The sequence below is a fragment of the Eriocheir sinensis genome, chromosome 44 (genome assembly GCF_024679095.1).
Source record: "Eriocheir sinensis breed Jianghai 21 chromosome 44, ASM2467909v1, whole genome shotgun sequence".
Lineage (NCBI taxonomy): Eukaryota > Metazoa > Arthropoda > Malacostraca > Decapoda > Varunidae > Eriocheir > Eriocheir sinensis.
In genome coordinates, this window is record NC_066552.1 from 6,273,709 (window position 1) to 6,296,623 (window position 22,915).

The following is a 22,915-nucleotide window of genomic DNA, read 5'->3' on the forward strand; positions in this document are numbered from 1 at the left end:
TCCACGCCAAGATGCAAGGCGAGTCCATCAAGGTGAGCGGGGCAGGTAAAAGGGAAATGGAGGAAGGTAATTGAGGGAAGGTGGGTGCATTAATTGATAGCAAGTAAACTCTCAATCTCTCTACTCGCGACTCTACCTGTACGTCAAGAGACAAGGCCAGTCCATCATGGTGAGCTGGCGTGCCGGTAAAGGTAGGGTGGGGTGGGGGGGGGGGAGGGAAGGAGGAAGGGAAGGTAGGAGGGGAGGATGGGATGAACAGCAGAGAGTATTGGAGAGAAGGAGGATGAAGGGTGAAAGATAGAGAGGAGAGGAGGCAAGAGAGAGGAGGATATGGAATACAGAGATAGATAAAGACAGAATAGTGAGGAGGAGAAAACAGAGTAGTGAAAAGAATACAATGTTGTGAAAAGAAGACAGAAAAGGGAAGAGAAAAAGGAGATGCAATAAAGAGATAAATAAAGAGAGAATAGTGAAGAGGAGCAAACAGAGAAGTGAAAAGGAGAAGACAATGTTGTGAAAAGAAGATAGAATAGGGAAGGTAAAGAGAAGACAGTAGTGAAAAGAAGAAGAAGAAGAAGAAGAAGAAGAAGAAGAAGGAGAAGAGAGTAGTGAAGAGGAAACTGAATACTGTGAGATTGAAAGAGATAGACGATAGAAAGAAGAGTAGGGACAGACTGGGTGAAGAGGAAAGCGTATGGAGAGAGAAATGCAAGGAATGGAGGAGGCTGAATGGAGTGAAGAACGCAGGTGGAGAGAGAAAGTGGAAGCGGAGGGAAAGAGTGTGTGTATGTGTTTGTTTGTTTGTTTATCTGTGTGTGTGTGTGTGTGTTTGTTTTGTTGTAAAGATGAAAAGAGTAACAAGAATGGTAGGAAGATATACAATAGAGAATGTAGGATGAATTGATGGAGAAAAGAAGGGAAGAAAAGAACGAGATAAAGAAGGAGGAAAGGAGAATAGGAAGGAGGGAAGAAGGAAAGGAGAGAGGATGGAAGGGAGGAGCAGAAAACGTGTGTGTGTGTGTGTGTGTGTGTGTGTGTGTGTGTGTGTGTGTGTGAAAGGGTGGAAGGGAGAAAGTGAAAAAAGAGAGAGAGAGAGAATGTGTGAGTGTGTGTGACTGGATGGAGAGAGGCAAATTAAAGCGAGAGAGAGAGAGAGAGAGAGAGAGAGAGAGAGATGAACAGAGAAGCACAGACAGAGTAAATGAGAGAATGAACACGTAAATAAAAAAAAACTTAATACGTAGGAAGGAGAAAAATGTGTGTGTGGAGGTATGGATGAAGGGAAGGCTAAATGCTGTTTTGTGACGGGACTAAAAGCAGAGAAAAAGGACGGAAGAGGATTATAGGGGCGAAGAGGAGGTGAAAGGGTCGCTCATTGTTCAAAGGGAAACGTGGGAATGAACTAACGCAGGGAGAGGAAGAGAAGAAGAAAGAGGAGGCGGAGGAGGAGCAGAGGGATCAAGAGGAATAAGAGGAAGAGGGAAACGGAGATGTGCAAGAGGAAAAAATGGTTAATGTAGGAATGAACTAAAGCAGAAAGGCGAGGAAGAGGAGGAGAAGAGGGACCAAGAGGAAGAAGAGGAGGAAGAGGAAAACGAAGAGGAACATAGGGGAAGAAAAATATGAGTAGGAAAATGAAGAAGGAAGAAGCATAACCAAAGCAAGAGGACGAAAAAGAGAAAAAAGGAGAAGCAGGAGAAGAAAGAGGAGGACGAGGAAAACGAAGATGAACATAGAGGAAGAAAAACATGAGTAGAAAAAGGAAGAAAAAAGAAGCATAAACCAAAGCAAGAGGACGAGAAAGATAAGAAAAGGAGAAGCAGGAGAAGAAAGAGGAGGAACAGGGGGATCAAGAGGAAGAGGAGGAAGAGGAAAACGAAGATGAACATAGAGGAAGAAAAACATGAGTAGGGAAATGAAGAAGGAAGAAGCATAAACCAAAGCAAGAGGACGAGAAAGATAAAAAAAGGAGAACCAGGAGAAGAAAGAGGAGGAACAGGGGGATCAAGAGGAAGAGGAGGAAGAGGAAAACGAAGATGAACATTGAGGGAAAAAACATTAGTAGGAACATGAAGAAGAAAGAAGCATACACCAAAACAAAAAGACGAGAAAGAGAAAAAAAGGAGAAGCAGGAGAAGAAAGAGGAGGAAGAGGAAAACGAAGATGAACATAGAGGGAAAAAACAATTAGTAAGAAAATGAAGAAGGAAGAAGCATAAACCAAAGCAGGAGAACGACAAAGAGAAAAAAAGAGAAGCAGGAGAAGAAAGAGGAGTGGCAGAGGAACCAAGAGGAAGAAGAGGAGCAAGAGGGAGACGAAGATGTACTTAGAGAAAAGACTTAAGTAGGAAGATAGAGAAGAAATAAACATGAACTAAAAGAGGAAGACGAGGAAGAGGAGGAGAAAGAGGGGGAGTAGAGACATCAAGAGGAGGAAGAGGAGGAGGAAGAAGGAAACGAAGATACACTTGGAGGAAAAATACTTAAGTGGGAAGTTGGAGAAGGAAGAGACAGAGAAGAAGAGAGACAGGGGAGGCACTCAATTATTAGCAAGTTAGCGAAGAGGGGAAGTCGAGAGAGAGAGAGAGAGAGAGAGACCACACACACCTAGCCCTTTGATCACATTATTTTCCCCGTGTAAATCACCTGCTTCGACAAGAATTAATTAAACACCTGTAAAAAAAAAAGAATAATAAAGAGAGAAAAAAAGATGAGAGAAAATAAAAGAGTTGTTTGCATCCTGATTTCCTTATTATCCACGAAGAAAAGGAAGAAATTAAAGTCACTGAAAAAGAAGGAAAAAAAAATACCCCTTCTTAAGCTTCTGTTGTGAATAATCTGATTGGCTAAAGGGGAGACCAAGACGCCGTGTGATTGGCCGACACTCTCACCCTAGCTCTCACGTGATTGGCGGAACGCGGAGGATAAGGTAGACACTCTCTCTCTCTCTCTCTCTCTCTCTCTCTCTCTCTCTCTCTCTCTCTCTCTCTCTCTCTCTCTCTCTCTCTCTCTCTCTCTCTCTCTCTCTCTCCTGAAGTGGGCTTATGCATGCCAGGGGCGCAGGCGAAGGCTTACGACGGGGAGGTGAGAGTTAGGGTGAGAGTGTGAGCGAGGGGGTGGAGGGATTAGAGAGAGAGAGAGTGGAGGTATGGAAAGTTCTTGCTAACTCTTACTTCAGTCATAAGTAAGGAGTTTTCATTTATCTATTTATCATTATTATTATTTTTAGTAGTAGTAGTCCTAATAGTAGTAGTAGTAGTAGTAGCAGTAGTAGCAGTAGTAGTAGTAGTAGTAGTAGTAGTAACCGTAGTAGCATAACTCACCTTCAACACCACCATAACTACAACCACTACCTCCAAGAACAAAAACAACAATTCACAATGAGGGTGGAGGTGATAGTGATGGTGGTGGTGATGGTGGTGATGGTGGTGGTGGTGATGGTGGTGACGGCGGAGGGCGAGAACAATATCGGGCGGGGATGGAAAGAATTCGCTAAACCATTAAATTCTGTTTGATCGTGTTTGTCCAGCTCATTGGGTTCCGAGAGTAATTATCGAGGAGGAGGAGGAGGAGGAGGAGGAGGAGGAGGAGGAGGAGGAGGAGGAGGAAGATAGATAAGAGGGACAATGAAGGATACACAAACATAACCTTAATTAACTGGTTATTCGAGAGAGAGAGAGAGAGAGAGAGAGGGGTTATAAAGTCAGTTCTCTCTCTCTCTCTCTCTCTCTCTCTCTCTCTCTCTCTCTCTCTCTCTCTCTCTCTCTCCTAATCACGTTTTCTACTCTTATTTCACATTTTTCTTTTATTCTTTTTAATTCTCCATTTTCTTTCTTTTCTCTTTTTTTGCTTTCCTTTCATACGATTTTCTACTTATCATTATTTTTCTATTTCTTTTCCTGTTCAAACACCTTATATTTTTTTCTCATTACCTTGTTATCGTACTTCAATCTGTTTTTCAATCGCTTCATCATTATTATCCTTTTGCTTCTCCTTAATTAGTGTTATTATCCTCTGCCTCCTCAATTATCTTCCTCCGTGGCTTCCTCATTCGTTTTTCTTTTCCATCCCCCAAATTCCTCTTCACACTCCTCTCCTCATCTCTCAATTCTCTCCTGTTTTCTTTTTTAATTGTCCTCTTCTTCCTCTTACTCCTTCTTCTATTTCTCCTTCTCCTTCTCATTCTCCTCTTAACTTCTCATTTTTCTTGTTTTCTTCCTCTTTCTCTTCATCTAATATAATCCTCCTCATTCTCCTCTCTTTTCCTCTTATACCTACTCATTTTATTCCTCCTCCTTCATATATTTTTCCTCCTCTTCCCCCTCCTCCTCCTCCTCCTCCTCCCTCTCTTCCTCTTTCACCGCCATTCCCTGCAAGTGAAATATGATGTAAATTCTGATTCAAAAGGAGCAGGAGACGCCTTTTCATGAGTCGGGCCAAACATTCAAAACACCAAATGAAAAAGTCTGATATTGCCCAAGACCCTACACGAAAAAAAAAAAAAAATACCCGCAGCATTGAAAAGTGTTGGTAACCAGGGGAAAACTATCCACGGAACTCAAACGCCTCGGTAAACAGGAAAAGAAACGAAAAAGTTTGAATATTTTGCCGGGTCCCATTGAGGAGCTAGCTGAGGGGTGACCATAGAGAGCTGGAGTTCCTCGGTTATGTAACGTGTATGTATTCCCAGAAGGTTTCGGCTCACAACAACTATTTCCAAAGGTCACATTTTTCACATTCATGGTGCGGAAGCCTTGGCAAACTATCATGAGGCTCAGAAAACTACCTATGGAAATTCTAACACAACCTCTACCAAAGCCTTATCAAATGTGGGTATATAGGCCGAGAAATGTTTGAGGATATCGACCTAAGAATAAAAAATCACTAGGCTCAGAAAACTACCCATGGAAATGCTAACACAACCTCTACGAAAGCCTTATCAAACGTGGATATATAGGCCCAGAAATGTTTGAGGATATCGACCTAAGAATAAAAAATCACTAGGCTCAGAAAACTACCCATGGAAATGCTAACACAACCTCTACGAAAGCCTTATCAAATGTGGATATATAGGCCCAGAAATGTTTGAGGATATCGACCTAAGAATAGAAAATCACTAGGCTCAAAACTACCCATGAAAATACTAATATAACCTCTACGGAAGCCTTATCAAACGTGGGTGTGTAAGAATATTAACCTCAGAAGCAAAATATCACTAGGCTCATTAAACTACCCATGGAAATACTAACACAACCTCTACGAAAGCCTTATCAAATGTGTTATTGTAGGCCCCGAAGTGTTTGAGACTGCGGGCTTAAAAGAAGCAGAATTACTAGGCTCATAAAACTACCTATGGAAATACTTACACAACCTCTATCAGACCCTTATCAAATGTTGGTGTATAGGTCCTTAAATGTTTGCGAATATTGACTTAAGAAGCAAAATTACTAGGCTTATAAAACTACCCATGGAAACACCCGTCAACCTCTATCAAACCCTTATCAAATGTTGGTGTGTAAACCCGGAAATGTCTGAGAATATTGACCTTAAAGAAGCAAAAATGAACAGCTATTTGACGGCCGCACTCCAAGCTCTCCCTTACTAAGATACGTCAGTCATTGCCAACTCAAAAACCAACGGCGCCTTCCAAACTCCTTTTTCTTTTTAATCAGACATACTTCACTTCCGATGGCTTTTACCTTGGCCTCTTTGCGTCGTTCTGCTAATAGAGAAAATCAATGTGTTGGGTGGAGCTATTAAACCGTAAAAGTGATTGATAGGAAACTCGTGGAAACTGGGTCGATCTGATTGATGATATTGGAACTTATCTCAAGGGCGTGACATAAGGAAAGAAAAGCTTGTAATATTAACAGGAGTAACTAAGTATTAAGTGTTATCTAAATTGAATAAACAGTAAATATAAACAAGAAAAGGTGTGTGATCTAAACTAAACACATTGATTGATAGGAAACTCGTGGAAACTGGGTCGATCTGATTGATAATATTGGATCTTATCTCAAGGGCGTGACATAAGGAAGAAAAGCTTGTAATATGAACAGGAGTAACTAAATATTAAGTGTTATCTAAATTGAATAAACAGTAAATATAGACAGAGAAAGTGTGTATCTAAACTAAACACATTGATTGATAGGAAACTCGTGGAAACTGGGTCGGGGTGATTGATAATATTGGATCTTATCTCAAGGGCGTGACATAAGGAAAGAAAAGCTTGTAATATGAACAGGAGTAACTAAATATTAAGTGTTATCTAAATTGAATAAACAGTAAATATAGACAGAGAAAGTGTGTATCTAAACTAAAAACAAAGGGAAAGAAAACAAGTGTGGAATTTATAGAGCATGAAAACAATTGAGTCTGCCCTCTCCTAAGCCTCAGCACACCCACTGTCTGGCCATGAATAGAAAACGAGACGGTCTAATTCCTTTTCCTCTTTCCTCATTATACATTTTTCTCTTTTCCTCTTCCTTAGTCTACAACTCATTACCATTTTCCCTTCTTACTTTCCTTTTTCTTCCCTCATTCGGTTTTTCTCTTTCCTTTCTTTATAATTCGTGTCCATTTTTTTCCTTTTTCGCTCTTTTTCTCGTTCATATCACATTGTCCTTTCGTGTTATCCTTTCTTTCCCTTCCATTACTTATTTTTCTTACTTGTATTTTCCTTTTTTTTCCTTATATTACTCGTTTCAATATATTCCTTTCCCTCGCAGTTACCATTTATTTTCACTGTACGCTATACACCATTCTTCTTACTTGTCTTTTCCTTTCTTTACTTTATATTACGCGTTTCAGTATTTTCCTCTCCCTTGCAGTTACCTTTTTTTTTTCACTATACACTAGACACCAAAAAACAATCCCATCATCTTCACCATCAGCCACCATCACTACCCCTCAACGTTGCCAGATTGTCGTACTTAGCCTCTTATGTTTTCCGATTTCCGACCCCAAAACTGTCTCCTCCACTCCAATAACTACATTTATTTATAGTTACCGTTGCAAAGTTTAATTGTTAGTCTTTTTGCTCTAGTTAAGTATGTGAACGGTAAATACAATGGTGGATACGATCATCTGGCAACGCTGCTACCACTCCTCCCCTCAATCAGTCACACATCATCATCATCATTACCATCAACCACCACCATCACCACCCTTCAACGTCCCTTCCTTCCACAGGCTCTGGTCCGCCCGGTGACGCTCGGGTCCTTGGAGGGGGACACGTCGAGGCCAAGAAAGGTCGCTGCGCCGTGCCACGTGTCGGAGAGCAAGGCCGCGACCACCGTGGGCATCATCGTGGGCACCTTCCTCACCTGCTGGGTCCCCTTCTTCTGCGTCAACATCGCGGCCGCCTTCTGCGCCGACTGTATTCCTGATGTGGTGTTCAAGGTGTGTGGGTGGGTGGGTGGGTGTGTGTGTGGGTGGGTGGTGTGGGTGGGTGGGTGTGTGAGTGTGTGGGTGTGGGTGTGTGGGTGTGGGTGGGTGTGGGTGTGTGTGTGGGTGTGGGTGTATGGGTGTGGGTGTGTGTGTGGGTGTGTGGGTGTGGGTCAGCGTTGCCAAGTTATCGTACTCATCGCATTGCATTGTCGTAGTTTCTGACCAATAACGAATGCAAAAACAAACAAACAAACATCAATAAATAGGAGTTTTAACGCTAACTTCAATTTTCTATCGTTATTTGTGTAGGTACGAGAGTTTGAGGCTTAAAAGTACTAAAGACGAAGTGGTGAATACGATAATCTGGCAATGCTGGTGTGGGTGCGTGTGAAGGAGAAGAGGAGAAGGAAGGAAGTAGGAGGAGGCAAGAGGGTGTGAAGAGGAAGCGAGGGAAGAAATTGAGAGGGAAAGAGGAAGTCAAGGAAGGAGGAAGGAGGAAGGGACTAGTGGGTGTGTGAGGGAGGGAGAAGGGAAGGGAATAGGTAAGTCTGCTGTCTACCTTGTCTTTACTCTCAAATACGTGTTTTACGGTGGGTGTGGGGGTTGGGGTGGGGGGGGGAGAGGGGGCAAGAAGGGGCAGTAAGGGAGGAATAGGGGAAAGGAATGGGTAAGTCTGTCTACTATCACTTTCCTCTTCCCTCCATTCCTCTTCCTACTAATTCTTCCTTTCTTTCTCTCCTATCCTTCTCCTCTTTTCCCTTCTCCTTACTTAAAATTCCTCGCTTTTATACATTCACTTTATATGCTTCTCTTAACTTTCTCCTTCCTCAACCCTTTCATATTTTCCTCCTCTCTCTCTGTATGTGAGAGAGTGAGAGAGAGAGAGAGAGAGAGAGAGGGAGGAAGAGTAAGAGAGAGTGAGCTGCCAGAGAGAGGAGGAGTAAGAGGAGTGACTATGATGGAGAGGAAGGGAGGGAGAGAGGAAGGAAGGGGAGTGAATTCTTGAGTGGGGACTGACTGTGAATGTGTGAATGTATAATGAAACAGCAACGTCATTCTTCCCTTCTCCTAATGTATTCCTGTTTTTATGTATCCAATATACGTGTGTGTGTTTGAGGGTTGATGGAGAGGAGGAGGACGAGGAAAGAAGGGGAAAGATGCGTAATAAAGAGTATCGTTGGATGCTGGAAGGGGTCTCAATCTGGCTTTCTGTTATGTCTGTTTCCTCACTGTTGTTCTCAGGCGTGTGGGAAGGCGGGTTGGAAGAGGAAAGGGGAGGAAGAGGAGAGGGGAATAATAGGAATATGCAAAGTAAGAGGAAGTTAGAGAGTATGGGAAGGGAGTCTTAGAGAGAGAGTGTTAGGGGAAAAGTTAGTTTGGCCCACTATTATATTTTTATTTTCAACACACACACACACACACACACACACACACACACACACACACACACACACACACACTTTCCTTCACACATCTAAAGTCATTGCATAATACATGATTCTCTCTCTCTTAATCTCTCCTCCTCCTCCTCCTCCTCCTCCTCCTCCATTTTCTCCAGCTACAAGTTCTTCCGCCCCTCTTCCCTCCTTTCCTCTCCTTGACTTCCTCTTTCCTTCTCACCTTCCTCCCTCGCTTCCTCTTCACACCCTCTTGCCTCCTTGCCTCCTCCCACTTCCTTCCTCCTCCTCTTCTCCTTCTTCTCACCCACTTCTTCCTCCGAGCTCTCACACGCCCAGTTCTCTCCATTTTCCTCCCCTCTCCCCTCTCCCCTCTTCCTTCCCTCTCCTCTCTCCCCTCTTTATCTCCCTCTCAGATACTCAAACTTTTGACTCAACTATTTATTCTCCCTTCTTTCTTTTCTACCCTCTTCTCCCTCCCTCCTCTTCCCCCTCTTTCTCTTTTTTTTCTCTCCCTCTAACTTTCCCTCTCTCTCACCTGCCTTTCAATATCTTATCTGCTCCTCCTCTCTCTTCTTTTTTCCTCCGTTTCTCTCCTCCTCCTCCTCCTCCTCCTCACACCTTTCCTTCCTCACCTCCTCAAGACATTCACCTGACACGCTAGCCTTTCCTCAGCACCTCTCCATTTTCCTCCCTCCTCTCCCCTTCCCTCCTTTATTTTCTCTTCTAATTATTCCCTTTCTTTCTCTCTCCTCTTCTGTACCCTTCTTGTTTTCATTTCATACTTCTTTTAGCTTTTCACTTTATTAGCTTTTCTTTTATCTCTTCCTTCTTCTTCCTTTTCATTTTTTCCTCTTCGTTTTCTCTTTCCCTTCTTCGTCCCTTCCTTTCCTTCTCTTATCTACTCTTCTTACTTTCAATTTTTACTTTTTTTTTCTTTTTACTTTATTTGTTTCTCTGTGTTTCTTACTTTCTCTACCCTTTCCTGTTTTTATTTTCCTACTCTTTTCCTCCTCCGTCCCTTCCTTTCCTTCTCTTCTCTTCCCTTCTTTCTTTCAACTTTTACTTTTTTTAGCTTTTCACTTTATTTGCTTCTCATTATTTCATCCTTCCTCTACCCCTTTTTTTCTGTTTTCATTCCTCCTTCTACTCTTTTCATCCTTCGTCCCTTCGTTTCCTCCTCTTCTCTTCTCTTCTTTCTTTCATTTCTTACTTCTTTTAGCTTTTCACTTTATTTGTTTCTCTGTATTTCTTCCTTTCTCTACCCTTTCCTGTTTTTATCTTCCTACTCTTTTCCTCCTTCCTCCCTTCTTTTCCTTTTCTTCTTTACTCTTCTTTCTTTATTTTTTTACTTCTTTTTAGCTTTTCACTTTATTTGTTTCTCTTTATTTCTCCTTTCTGTACCCTTTTTCTGTCTTCATTCCTCCTTCTTCTCTTTTTCTCCTCCGTCCCTTTCTCTTCTTACCTTTCTTCCCTCCTCATCAAGATTATATGCTCCCCTGTTTCCTTCTTCTTTTTCGTTTTCATATTTTCATCCTCCTACTCTTCCTCCTTCGTGCTTTCCTCCTCTTTCTTCCCACCTTTTCTTCCCTTTCTCTCCAGGATTATTAAATTTTGCTTCCCTATTCTCTTCTTCCTTTTCCTGTGTTCATTTTTTCTTCTCTTTCCCTCCTTCGCCTCTTCCTCCACCTTTCCTCCCACCTTTTCTTCCCCTCCTCTTGAAGACACACCTAATATCCCACCCATTCCTACATCACGTATCAAGTTTCTTCTTCCTGTATCCTTTCCCTTTTCTTCCCAAACCTATTTTTCTTTTATTCCTTATTCCCTTTTTTCTTCCCTTCTCTCCTTTTCTTTCCCTTTATTTATCTTATCTCTTTCTCCATTCTTACCGTTCCTTTCCCTTTCTCCTAGTACGTTCTTCCTTTCTTCTCTCCTTTCTTATCATCTATCCTTCCTTTTATTTCTTTTATCCCTTTCTCTCATCTTTCCTTCCCCTTTATTTATTATTATGTCTTCCTTCCTTTCTTCGCCTTTCTCCTTACCTCTTCTTTCTCCTTTTTTCTCATATCTCTTCCTTCCTTTCTTCTTTCTCTCACCTTTCCTTTCCCTTGTTTCTTATTTCCCTTTCTTCCTTTCTTCTTACTTTTTCTATCCCTTCATCCCTGTCTTTTTAGCTTTCTTCTCCACCTTTCCTTCCCCATTATTTCTTCTATTCCTTCCTCCTTTTTCTTCTTTCTTTCCTCTCTGAAACACTTCACTAATTCGCAAACTTAAACATCACATTTCCATTCCTCTCTCTCTTCACTTTCGTCTCCTCTCGTTACTTTCCTCTTCTCTATTTACTTTCCTCTTTTCCTCTCTTCACTCTCTCTTTCGTAATCCCAATTCTCCGGCTCTACCTCCACTTTTACTCTCACTTTTACCTCCCCTCACCTGCCCCTAATTACCCGTCTTACCTGAGTTGTATACACCGGAGTAACTTCCAACAGGCATCTTCCCTTTGAGATTATAAATATGCCTTCCCTCCTCCTCAAACCTCCTTCCCATCTTTTCTCCTTCCTCACCTTCACTTTTTTTCCCGCTGACGTGCTCCTGAAGATAATAGTATTTACTCTTTTACGCATCATGTACCTCGCTCTCTTCTTCCATCTTCTTCCCCATCTCTCCTTCTTTTTCAGTTCTCCCTTTTTTTCTTTCCTTTCTTCCTTCCTTCCCTTCTTCTAGCTTACTTTCACTTTTTTTTCTTAACATCATATTTTTTTCCTTAATCTTCGACCCATCTCTCCTTCCCCTTTCCCTCTTCTTCTTCCTCTTCTTTCTTCCTCCCTTCCCTTCTTCTAGCTTACTTTCACTTTTTTTTCTTAACATCATATTTTTTTCCTTAATCTTCGACCTATCTCTCCTTCCCCTTTCCCTCTTCTTCTTCCTCTTCTTTCTTCCTCTCTTCCCTTCCTCTAGCTTGCCTTTCTTTTTTTTTCTTAGCATTATATTCCCTTTTTTCCTTTTCGACCCCATCTCTCCTTCCCCTTTCCCTTTTCTTCTTCCTCTTCTTTCTTACTCCTCTCTCTCTCACATACCTTTTATAATGTGTCCTCCCCTTCCTCTTCTTCCTCACCTCTTATTTTCCCTTCATCACATTTTTCTTGCTTATCTTCCTCCATCTTCTTCCTCGTCTCTTCTTCTCCTTCCCTCTTCCCCTTTTTTTCCCATTCTTTTTTCTCTAAGTTACCTATGATGAGTTTTTTTCCTTTTCCCATCCTTCCTCTTTCCCTTTCCCTTCTTCCCTCTTCCACCCCATCTCTCATTATTATTTCCTCTTCTTTTCTTTTTTTTCCTTCTTCCTTCCTTCTTTGTCACTTTGACGCTACTTTTTTCCTTTCTTATTTTTCCCCATCTCTTATCTCCTTTCATCATCCTTTCTCACCTCCCTTCCTCCATCTTCTTCATTATTTTTTCTTCTCCTTTCGTCCTCCTTTTTTTTGTCTTCCTTTCTTCCCTCTAACTTACCTTTGATTAGTTTTTTTTCCCCTTTCATAGCATAATATTCCCTTTTTTCCTCTTCCTTTCTTCTTTCTTCCTTCTTCCTTCCTTCCTTTTCACTTACCTTTAATGCTACTTCGTTCCTTTCCTCTTCTTTTTTCTCCTCGTAATCTCCTTTCCTCTCCCTTCTTTCTTCCTTCCTTTACCTTTGATATCATTTTTCTCCTTTTATCATAGTACTCCCTTATTTGCTCTTCCTCTCGACGTCTCATTTTTCTCTCCCTCTTCCCTTCCTTTTCCTTTCCTTCCTTCCTCTTTCCTTCCTCTCTCCTCCCCTTTCTCTTGCTTGCTCTTGATATTTCTTCCCTTTCATATTTATTTTTGTTTTCCCTTCTCTTCCTCTCCTCTTATTCTTTCTCTTTCCGTTTCCTTTTTCCTTCCCTTTCATCCCTTTCTTCTTATTCCTTTCTTCCTTCCTTCAGTTCTTCTTCTAAGATGCTTTTCCTTTTCATCTTTCCTTCCTTTCATCTCTTATTTCTTTCCTCTCTTCTTCCTCTCTTCATCAGCTATTCCTCCTTTCCTCTTTTCTGAAATTCAACCTCTCTCTCTATTCCAAATCTCTTACCTCTCTCTCTCTCTCTCTCTCTCTCTCTCTCTCTCTCTCTCTCTCTCTCTCTCTCTCTCTCTCTCTCTCTCTCTCTCTCTCTCTCTCTCTCTCTCTCTCTCTCTCTCTCTCTCTCTCTCTCTCTCTTTTTCTCCCGCACGTTATCCACTTTTCCTCTCTTCCTCCCTCCTCCTCCTCCTCCTCCTCCTCCTCCTCCTCCTCCTCCTCCTCCTCCTTCTCCTCCTCCTCCTTCATGTTTGCCTTTCACTACATTCCCTTTGAAATCCCGTGCCTCCCTTTTATCTCCTTCCTCACCTTGCTTTCCTTCCCTCCTTTCTTGATCTTTCCTCTCCTTTATCCTTCCTTTCATCCTTCTTACGCTCCCTTTGCAATCTATCTCTCCTTCATTTTTTTCTTTTCTTTCTTTCCTCAAAAATTATTTCTACTATTTTACTCTTTCTCCCTCTACTCTCCCCTTTCCTTTCTTTATTCTCTTCTCACCCTCCCACCTAACTTAGCTCTCTTCTCTCCTCTTCCTCCCTTCTTTACCCTTTTACATATCTTTTCTTCCTTCTTTCCTCTCCCTTTTCTCCTCCACCTTCCCCTTTACCTTGTCTCCCTTCCTTCCTCTCTTTCATTACCCTGTTCCCTACCTTTCCTTCCCTCCTTACCCTCCCACCTGCTGTCTCTCCCTTCTTTCCTCCGTATCCTTCCACTTATTTTCTCCCCATTCTTTCCTCACTATTCCACCTAACTTCTCTCCCCCTCCTATCGACCTTTTCTCCTTTCCTTCCTCCCCCTTCCCTCCTTACCCTCCCACCTACTGTCTCTCCCTTCTTTCCTCCTTACCCTTCCACTTATTTTCTCACTATTCCACCTAACTTCTCTCCTCCTTCTATCGACCTTCTCACCTTTCCTTCCTCCCCCTTCCCTCCTTACCCTCACACCTGCCTTCCTTTCAGACGCTCACCTGGTTCGGCTACACCAACTCGTCCTTCAACCCGATCATCTATTCCATCTTCAACCAAGAGTTCCGCGACGCCTTCAAGAGAATCCTCACCTCGCGCTGCCGCCCCTGCCCCGACTACTGCTGCTGCTGCTGCATCGTCGACCCCGCTGACATCCCCTACTCCTCACCCTCCCAGACGCCCTACCCCTGCGAGTGCTGCGCCTCCTCCTCCTCTTCCTCCTCCTCCTCGTGTTGTTGTTGCTGCTGCTCCCTCTTCAGGTTTGTTTACTTGTTTGTTTTTGTGTGTGTGTATGCATGTTGTGTGTATAAGGGAAACAGAGCAAGAGTATAACAAAGATTTTTTTAGAAGTGTTTAATCCACGTTGATACTAAATAAATAAAGGTCAGGTTGAGGGTATAGGCTATGGCTGCGCGTGGTCTCGGTGCTCATCTCCGTGACATTGGCCCGATAAACATAAGAATATAAAAGAAAGAAAGATCACTAGGTAAGGGAAAGAAAAAGAGATGTGGTATAGTGGATAGAAGAGATAGAGAAGAGAAATAAGAAAGGAAAGAGAGAGAGAGAGAGAGAGAGAGAGAGAGAGAGAGAGAGAGAGAGAGAGAGTTATTTTCCTCTCTACCATTAACCTTATGAGTCAGTATCACTAATAACGCTCATTAATATCCCTCTTAATGGACCAAATTCTCAGGTGGGTCTCATTAGGCAGGTCAGGTGAAGTGGACAGGTAATTGGCCACTTTAATTACCTGAGCGATTATTTACCTGCTATGGACCTCACTCCTTCCAGCTTAACTTTATTTTTCTTTCTTTCTTTATCTATTTTCTTTTTTATTTATTTTTGTGTGTGTTTTCTTCCCTCAAGTGAACGTAATAGTCTTGTGTCTCCTTAATTAGTTAGTTCTCTCTCTCTCTCTCTCTCTCTCTCTCTCTCTCTCTCTCTCTCTCTCTCTCTCTCTCTCTCTCTCTCTCTCTCTCTCTCTCTCTCTCTCTCTCTCTCTCTCTCTCTCTCTCTCTCTCTCTCTCTCTCTCTCTCTCTCTCTCTCTCTCAGCTGTAAAACAAAGAAGATAATACAGATAAGGATGCAGAAAACGAGACTAAGAGAGAGAGAGAGAGAGAACATTATGCATTTCATCATCATCATCATATATTCCTTTCCATACGTACATCTTTGGCTGAATAAGAAAGATTTGGTCCACACATTAAACAGTTACTCACCCTCGCATTACGCCCATATCATCATCATCTTCATCATCATCATCAGGACAGGTGGGAGGGGCCAGGGCTAGTCACAGGCAGCGTTAGCAAATTATCGTACTCAGCCACTCAGCACATTTTATTTTCCGGTTTCTGACTCACAGCTATCGCAAACAAACACCAATAAGTAACGCTTTTAACGATAAATTTAACTAGAATCTCGTTATCTGTGTGGGTAGGAGAGTTTTGGGCCCTGGAACTGATAAATGCGATGTTTTGAGTACGATAATATGATAACGCTGGTCACAGGTATGATAAGGACATTTGTAGGCATGGCAGGTAAGGCCCCCCCATTCAATTGACCCACAGACCCCCTGACTCCCTTCACCCTGATTCCCCCCCACCCCTTGACACCCCCCCCACACCCTATACCCCCCCCCTCTACACTCTTCCCTCCCTCCTGACGCTCCCCTACCCTCTGACGCCGGCCACCCCCTGAAACCCCCTCTCTCCCCGCTGACGCACCTCCCTCACGGCCCCTCCCCCTCACACCCACCCTTTACGCCCTTCTTTTTTTACGCCACTTCCTGACGCTTCTCCACTCAGTCTCCGCCCATTACTGCCGCCCAGAGACCTGATACACTCCCCAACGCCCTCCACCCCCCTACCCCCTGATGCCCCCCCCCCTTACCTTATACCCCGGGTCTCGAGTATAGCTTTCTCTTTTTTTTTATATCTCATACAAGCGTTTTTTTTTTTTAGTGTGGTTTTTATTTCATATCTCATGCCTGTGTTTTTATCTATTTTTCAAGCTAACATACTTGATTTATATTCCTAGAGGACATTTTTTTAATATCTCATACATGCATCTTCTTTCTAGTGGACCTTTTTTTTTTTTTTTTTTCAAGATCATTCTCCTCCTTGTAAGTCTTATCCGGTTGCTTTGGTAACGTATATTTCATGCCGGGCCATTCTGTTTTAGCTTTTAACACTTAGGATTTTACACTCAAGGGCCAATGTGATGGAGATGAACACCACCGATACGTGCATCAAAAGCGTGTGCCCTCATCTCTATCGTTTACCTTGCCTTTTAATGATTACCTCACGCTGCGCTACTCACTTACCTTTCAATATTTACCTCACGCTGTGCCACTGTTTTATTCCAACGCTTACCTTTTAACACTTACCTCACGCTGCGTTTCTCTGTTTTACCTTGAACTCTTACCTTTTCCACTAATCTCACGCTGCGCTACTCTCTTACCTTTCAATATATACCTCACGCTGTGCCACTGTTTTACTTTTCAACGCTTACCTTCACTCCTCCTCCTAAGCATCTCGTCACCTGGTCCCTCAACACCTGTCTCTCATCGCCGCTTCCCACGCAGCTCACGTCCTCTCCTTCCCGCAGGCCCCGCAGGAGTCGTCCGGGTACCAGCGGGGTGGTGATGGGCGGCAAGAGCCAGGCCGTCTCTCGCCACGTTGAAGCCGCAAGACACAACCACCAAAACGGCTCCTCCTCCACCGCCCTCACCGAGTACACCGTCCTCGACACAGCCACGCCCAAGTTCTCGCACGACCGCTCCAGGGCCTCGTCGGGGGAGCGCTGCCTCATCCTCGAGCAGATCTCCGCTATTTGAACACCGCGGGGACGACTTGCTAACTTTCATCTATGGTCCTCCTTTCTGCGGGGGCCTCGATCTCATCCCAGGGCCTCGAGTGTTAGTGTGGCTCTAGTCTGACTCAGTGGGCGTGGCGAGGCGTTAAGGTTCTCCATGTGGCGGCCGTGATCTCACTTTTGGGTCTCGAGTGTGGGTCGTGGCGAAGGATCGGGGCTGTGAGAGCGCTTGTGTTTGTCCGTCCCGTGTTGATATGTCGGGATGAAAAGAGAGGGTGCTTGTGTGTCGCCTTCTAGTCGTGGACAAGCATCGCGGGGTGACCTGCAGGACTGTCGGAGGGGTGAAGGGAGGAGGTGTGGGTGTGTGGATGTATGTGTCCTCCTCCCTCTTCACCAATGTCCCTGTGGGGTGGTCACTGCGATACTTGTTTGTGTCTCGGTGACTTTACATAAGAAGAGACGTCTGTGTGTGTCTCCTCAGCCTCACACAGCACCAGGAACATTAACCAGGCACCCCAGCAGAACCCACAGCAGGAGCAGGTCAGCACAGAACAAGTCCATACCAGCCCAGCAGAGTCCCACCAGCAGAAGCAGAACAGAATATTAGAACATAAGTCAGCCCAGCCAGTCAGCCCGCCACCATCCCGTCAGCAGCTCACACGCCGGCCCCCTCTCTGTGCTTCCCGCAGGAGGACGCGGCAAAGCGAGAAATGTAATTAAGCCTTGATTCCTTCGAGTGTGTTGTCGCTTTGTGTCTGTGTGTCTGGTGGGGGCAGCGGCGCCTCTCATCCCTCCCGCCTGCATTCCCTCTCCTCGCGACGCCTCCTCCATCCCTCCCGCCCCTCCCTCCCTCCCTGGTTCCTCTCCCGAAGGTGGAAATCCATTCGTGGCAGTGGACGCCGAGGAAACGCTGCAGGAAACACAACACAGTAGCAACACAGCGAGGGTGAAAGGGAAGTGTTGCTTAGAAGACCGGTAAAACGCGAGCACGGGGATGAAGAGGCGGAGGAAGACGAGGACGAGGAAGAGGAAGAGGAGTGATACAAAGAAGCCAAATAAAAAGACACACGACTGAGAGAGACAGCGGAGGAAAATGAAGCCAAACCAACCATCGCAGACACAAGAATGAGGAAGACAAAGACGAGGACGAGGAATGAAAAAACAAAAGAATAACGGAAGCCAGAAATAGACACACAACAAAGAAAACAACACTAGAGGAGAATAAAACCTTAGCTATCATCACACACACGACGATGACGAAGACGATGACGGGGCCTAAAGAAGAAAGGTGAAGAATCATCATTTACTGACACCCACAAAGACGAGGGTGGAAAGGAAAAGATGAACCGAGAAAAACAATGAACGAACTCGCAGAAAGGGGAATGAAAAGGAGAAGAACGACCGTGATCTCCGCCTGCCACGTTCCCTTCCGTCTTACCTGGTGGTGGTGGTGGTGGAGGAGGTGAAGGACAGGTGTGTGGGAGGGAGTGAACAGGTATTATAAAGGTGCTGGAAGGTGTAGAGGCAGGTAATATATGATGGTGTTGTGTTGTATATATCCAGGTGTCTCTCGTACACACACACACACACACACACACACACACACACACACACACACACAGGTAAATTGGATCACTAATTACCACCTTCTCACCCACCTGTCGCGACTCCTCTCTCTCAGTCAGGTTAATTAAACCACCTGAAAGGAAGATTCTATACTCACAGCTTCACCTGAATAGACGCAGAAGAAAAAAATGTTAAAAAAAAAAGAGCGAAAAGGAAGACGGAAAGGGTGATGTAATTGAAGAAAAAAAGATCACACACACACACACACACACACACACACACACACACACACACACACACACACACACACACACACACACACACACACACACACACCTCCATTTCAGAACTCAATGCAAAACTCGACTGCAAAACAAATCTGACACGTGAGCGATGTTTTTCCCTCATTATTTCGTCTTGTTTCTTTTTTTTCCCCTCGAGTCTAATGCGGGAAGCCCCTCAAGAACACGGGCCAATTGGAGTAAGAGGACTGACTGTCAACTACTATACTCGACTCTGATTGGCCAGAATTGATCACCTGGTCCCCTCCCCCACTCTCCCCTCTACCCTTCGACCCCTCCTCCTCCTTCCCTCTCCCTGTTCCCCCTCCTCCTCTTCCTTTTTCTCCTCCCACGATTCCCTCCAACTCTTCCTCCCCATCTTCTCCTTCCTTCATCCCTCTTCTCTCCCTGATGATGATGATGAAAATGATGCCTCTTGTTGGTCTGGTAAAGGTTGTAAAGCGAAATATATATAAAGGTCAAAGCTAAAAGGTCAAATTCAAAAAAGTTATAAAAAAGGATCTGATGGAAAAGTTGATAGTGAGAGTGATGACCTGTTCTCACCATCCCCTCCCACACACTCACCTTCCCTCCATTTACCTAATGATGATGATGATGATGAGAGTGATGGTGCCTATTGATACCGTCGGGAGGATTTGATGATGAAATGAGTGTTGTTTATAAGGAAGGTGTAAGCGATCCACCTCACCTTCTGACCTCCACTCCAGCCTGTGATGATAGTGATGACGATGGTGATGACGTCCCGTGGTGCTGGCTGACGTGAGGTGAGGTGAGGTGACGTGAAAATAGAGGCAGAAAAAAAGCATTAACTGTGATGGAAATGTAGATGCTGAAAGTGAAGATGATGGTCATGATGATGGTGGTGTTGGTAGTGACAGGTGAGGTGACTAGCGTCCGTGTTGTGATGAATCTCTTTACCTGGAAGACAAACAAAGACTGGCGGTAAAAATGATGACGGTAGCGGAAGAATCGTGGAAACAGAGACTATGACGTAATTGGGGAGAGTTTACGATAAAAAGAAAATTGCTACAGAAAATGGGATGTTCAGTAAATGAAAAATGGGAAGTAGTGACAGGGAAAATAGAATCTTTTTGTAAGTGAAAAGATGAAAAAACAAAAAAGTATTATTCATTCCATTGACAAATAAGTCAGTAACGCAGTAAGTAAAATAAAATTACTTGGGAAAAAAATAAGTGTGTGTATGTGTGTGTGTGTTTAATGTATGTCGGCACTCAGCTAGTCATTGTGGTCATGGTGTTGATGGTAATGATGATAATGATGATGATGGTGGTGGTGTCTCTGCAGTGATTGGAAGTGTCGTAAGGGAAACTTAAATGTATGAAGAGTCTTATTTTGTGTGCGTGTATGTGTAAAAAAATAAACCACATGCTAGTCAAAATGAGAAATTAAAGACATTGAAAACTAAAGGAGAAAATGTATCCTAAAAAGAAGAAGAAAGACTTCAGGTGTACCGAAAATTGAGAAAAAACAAACTATTATGAAAGAAAAAAGGACACACCAAAGGAATTAAAACCACTTACTTAAAAACCAAAAAATCAGTGAAGACAATGACTGATGATGAAAACGATTGTGACGATGAAGAAAACACATTACGGTTACCACATAGTCATTGAAGGTAGTCTCGTAGGTCCATGTCTGTCTGTAGGTATGTACGTATGTATGTATGTGTGTGTGTGTGTGTGTGTGTGTGTGTGTGTGTATGTTTGTATGTATGCATGTGTGTATGTATATATTTACGAGTCATTATAGGCCTGCGCTGTGCTCTTGCCATAATAGTCTTGGTGCCATCACCGAAATATAATATATACACCTTTGGGTATTATTTTGTACTACTACTACTACTACTACTACTACTACCACGATTATTACTATTACTACTACTACTACTACTACTACTACTACTACTACTACTACGATTATTACTATTATTACTATTACTACTACTACTACTACTACTACTACTACGATTATTACTATTACTACTATTACCACTACTACTACTACTACTACGACTACGACTAATACTACTGATGTTATTACTACTATTTCTACTTCCCATTCCACTACTACTACTACTACTACTACTACTACTACTACTACTACTACTACTACTACTACTACTACTACACCACAGCGCCTTGGCCGTGGTGCATGAGGCTCAACTTAATAAACAAGAACATAAAGCAGGAGTGACTCAGTAAAGCTATTCTGCCTTTTCTAATTTTCCTCGCTGGGCGCCTCTGTTTCAAGGCTCAGTGCAGGTTGACAAGTGCAATCATCTACACATAAGTTCCGTTCACGACCACTTGGCAGATAGGCCCCGCCCACTGCCCCTCCCACCCACCGTTGCCAAATCAAACGTATACTCCTCAGGCAATAACCAACCACACGCGTCCATAAGAAGGATGTTAAGTGTGAGGAGCTATTTTTGTTAAGTTACACACAAGTCTGCTGCCTCAAATGGGATAAAGGGGGCGGAGCTTATACGCCAAGTTAGTGTGGACGAGCTGCGGTCTGTAATACTAGAGCTTATACCCGCTTTGATAAGGGTGATAGTGTTTCGTTCGTAGCGCCTAAGATTTTGTGAAGTAACTTGAGAATTTTTCATCACACGTCTGAGAGTAATTTCGACTTCTTTCGGCGCCCTCCCAGCCTTTCTCTGCCTGTTTAAATGGAAGCAGCGTCTTGCGAGTGTTTATTTTACTTATTTCTTTGCTTTTAGTGTGTTTCTTTTGCCATAAACACACACACACACACACACACACACACACACACACACACACACACACACAAATAAAAGGCAACACAACAACATTTTCACTCCATACATAAACAATAAATAAATAGAAGCCTTACAGTGATATTTTTTTCAGCTATATATTTTCTTCCCACGTTAGAGAGAGGAAAACCTGAAACTTTAAATCAGAAAAAAAAACTGACGCGCTCATTTCACACGCAAACTAATGTATGTGAGGGGAAAAGGGAGGCTGTTCATTAACCTGATATCAAAGGACGGAGGCCGGGGCGGGAAAGTTGGCTGATAAAATTGTGATTCATCAACGTGGAGAGCACCAAGTTAATGTTGCCGAAGGGGCCGAGAAAAGGGAGGTGAGGGACTAGGCTTAAAGATTCTTCTCCTCCCTTTCGTCCTCCTCCTCTTTCTCTTACCATGACCTATTTCTCCCTCCTTTTCACTTCTCTTCCCTCCCTTTTCCTTCGTCCCTTTTCACCTCCTCTTGACTTCTCTTTCCCTTTTCTCTCAACCTCTTTCCTTTCTTTTCCCGTGACTCTTTTCATCCTTTTCTTTTTTCTCTCTTCCCTTGTTCACTGTATCCCTCCAGCTTTTCCGTTTCCTCATTTCCCTCTTACTCCTGGTTTAATTTTGCCTTCTCTTCCCTTTTCTTCTCGTCCCGTTTCCTTGAGTCATTTCTCCCTCCACTTCTTCCTTTCCCTTTCTCCCTCTTCTCCTAACTCATCATTCTTCACCTCTTGCTTTTCCTTTCTTCCTTCAACTCACACACTTCACATCTTCCCTTGCCTTTCCCCTTTCTTCTGTTCCCTGTCTTTGTCTCTCTTCCTCCCATCTTCCTTAATTTGTCCGTCATGCCTTTCTCTTCTTTCTGGTGTATCCTCTTTTCTTTCTAATAATCCACCGTAACTTTTCCTTTTCTCCTCTTCCCTTCCCACTTCTCACCTTTCTCTCCCTTACTTCCTCGTCACCTCCCCTCTCTCCCACTCCCTCGCCCCATCCATCAGTATTATATCTCCTCTACAGCGCAATTACTTAGGCCACTTAGCTTGAGTTTTCCTGTGTATTCTGCCGTCTGTCGAGCACTTTTGTTAAGCCCTCATGTGGTGGAGAGAAACGTTGACTTGGAGAAAAGTTAAATTTGTATAATGAATGAAGCTGCGGGGGTATTTAAAGCATAGTCGTGTAAGAACTGAACACACACACACACACACACACACACACACACACACACACACACACACAAAACAAACAAACAAACTCGATTAATTCTCAAGTTACTGTCACGTGCTCCATCCAGTAAACAAACACTTAAACTTTTGATCCATTTATCCACATCTATTTACTGTTACTATTATTATTACTATTATTATTGTTGTTGTTATCATCATATTCCTCTCCTCTTCGAAACCATCTCACGACATAGATTATTTTTTACAGCTACAGATGCCATATATAAAGTCATTCCTATGTGCTATGTGCGGCTCTAGATCATTATTCGGCTTCCTTATGTGTCTATTTACGCTAAGCCACACCAGACGAGGGACTTAGTAAACATCTTATGGGGGGCATATACTTAAACGTTTTCGGGTCCTACAACAAACGATTCCAAAGGCCACAAAGGA

General features: G+C 43.4%; 1 protein-coding gene across 1 annotated transcript in view; it reads left to right on the forward strand.

The window, feature by feature from the left end:
* Nucleotides 1–22,915, forward strand: part of LOC126980360 (dopamine receptor 1-like) — a 37,207-nt gene that overhangs the window by 12,302 nt on the left and 1,990 nt on the right. The window contains exons 5-7 of the mRNA XM_050830147.1: nucleotides 7,191–7,400; nucleotides 13,835–14,100; nucleotides 16,446–22,915. The exon at nucleotides 16,446–22,915 is cut by the window's right edge and continues 1,990 nt beyond it. Coding sequence (XP_050686104.1) covers nucleotides 7,191–7,400; nucleotides 13,835–14,100; nucleotides 16,446–16,674 — 705 coding nt within the window. The 3' untranslated portion in view covers nucleotides 16,675–22,915. The remainder of the gene's footprint in view (nucleotides 1–7,190; nucleotides 7,401–13,834; nucleotides 14,101–16,445) is intronic.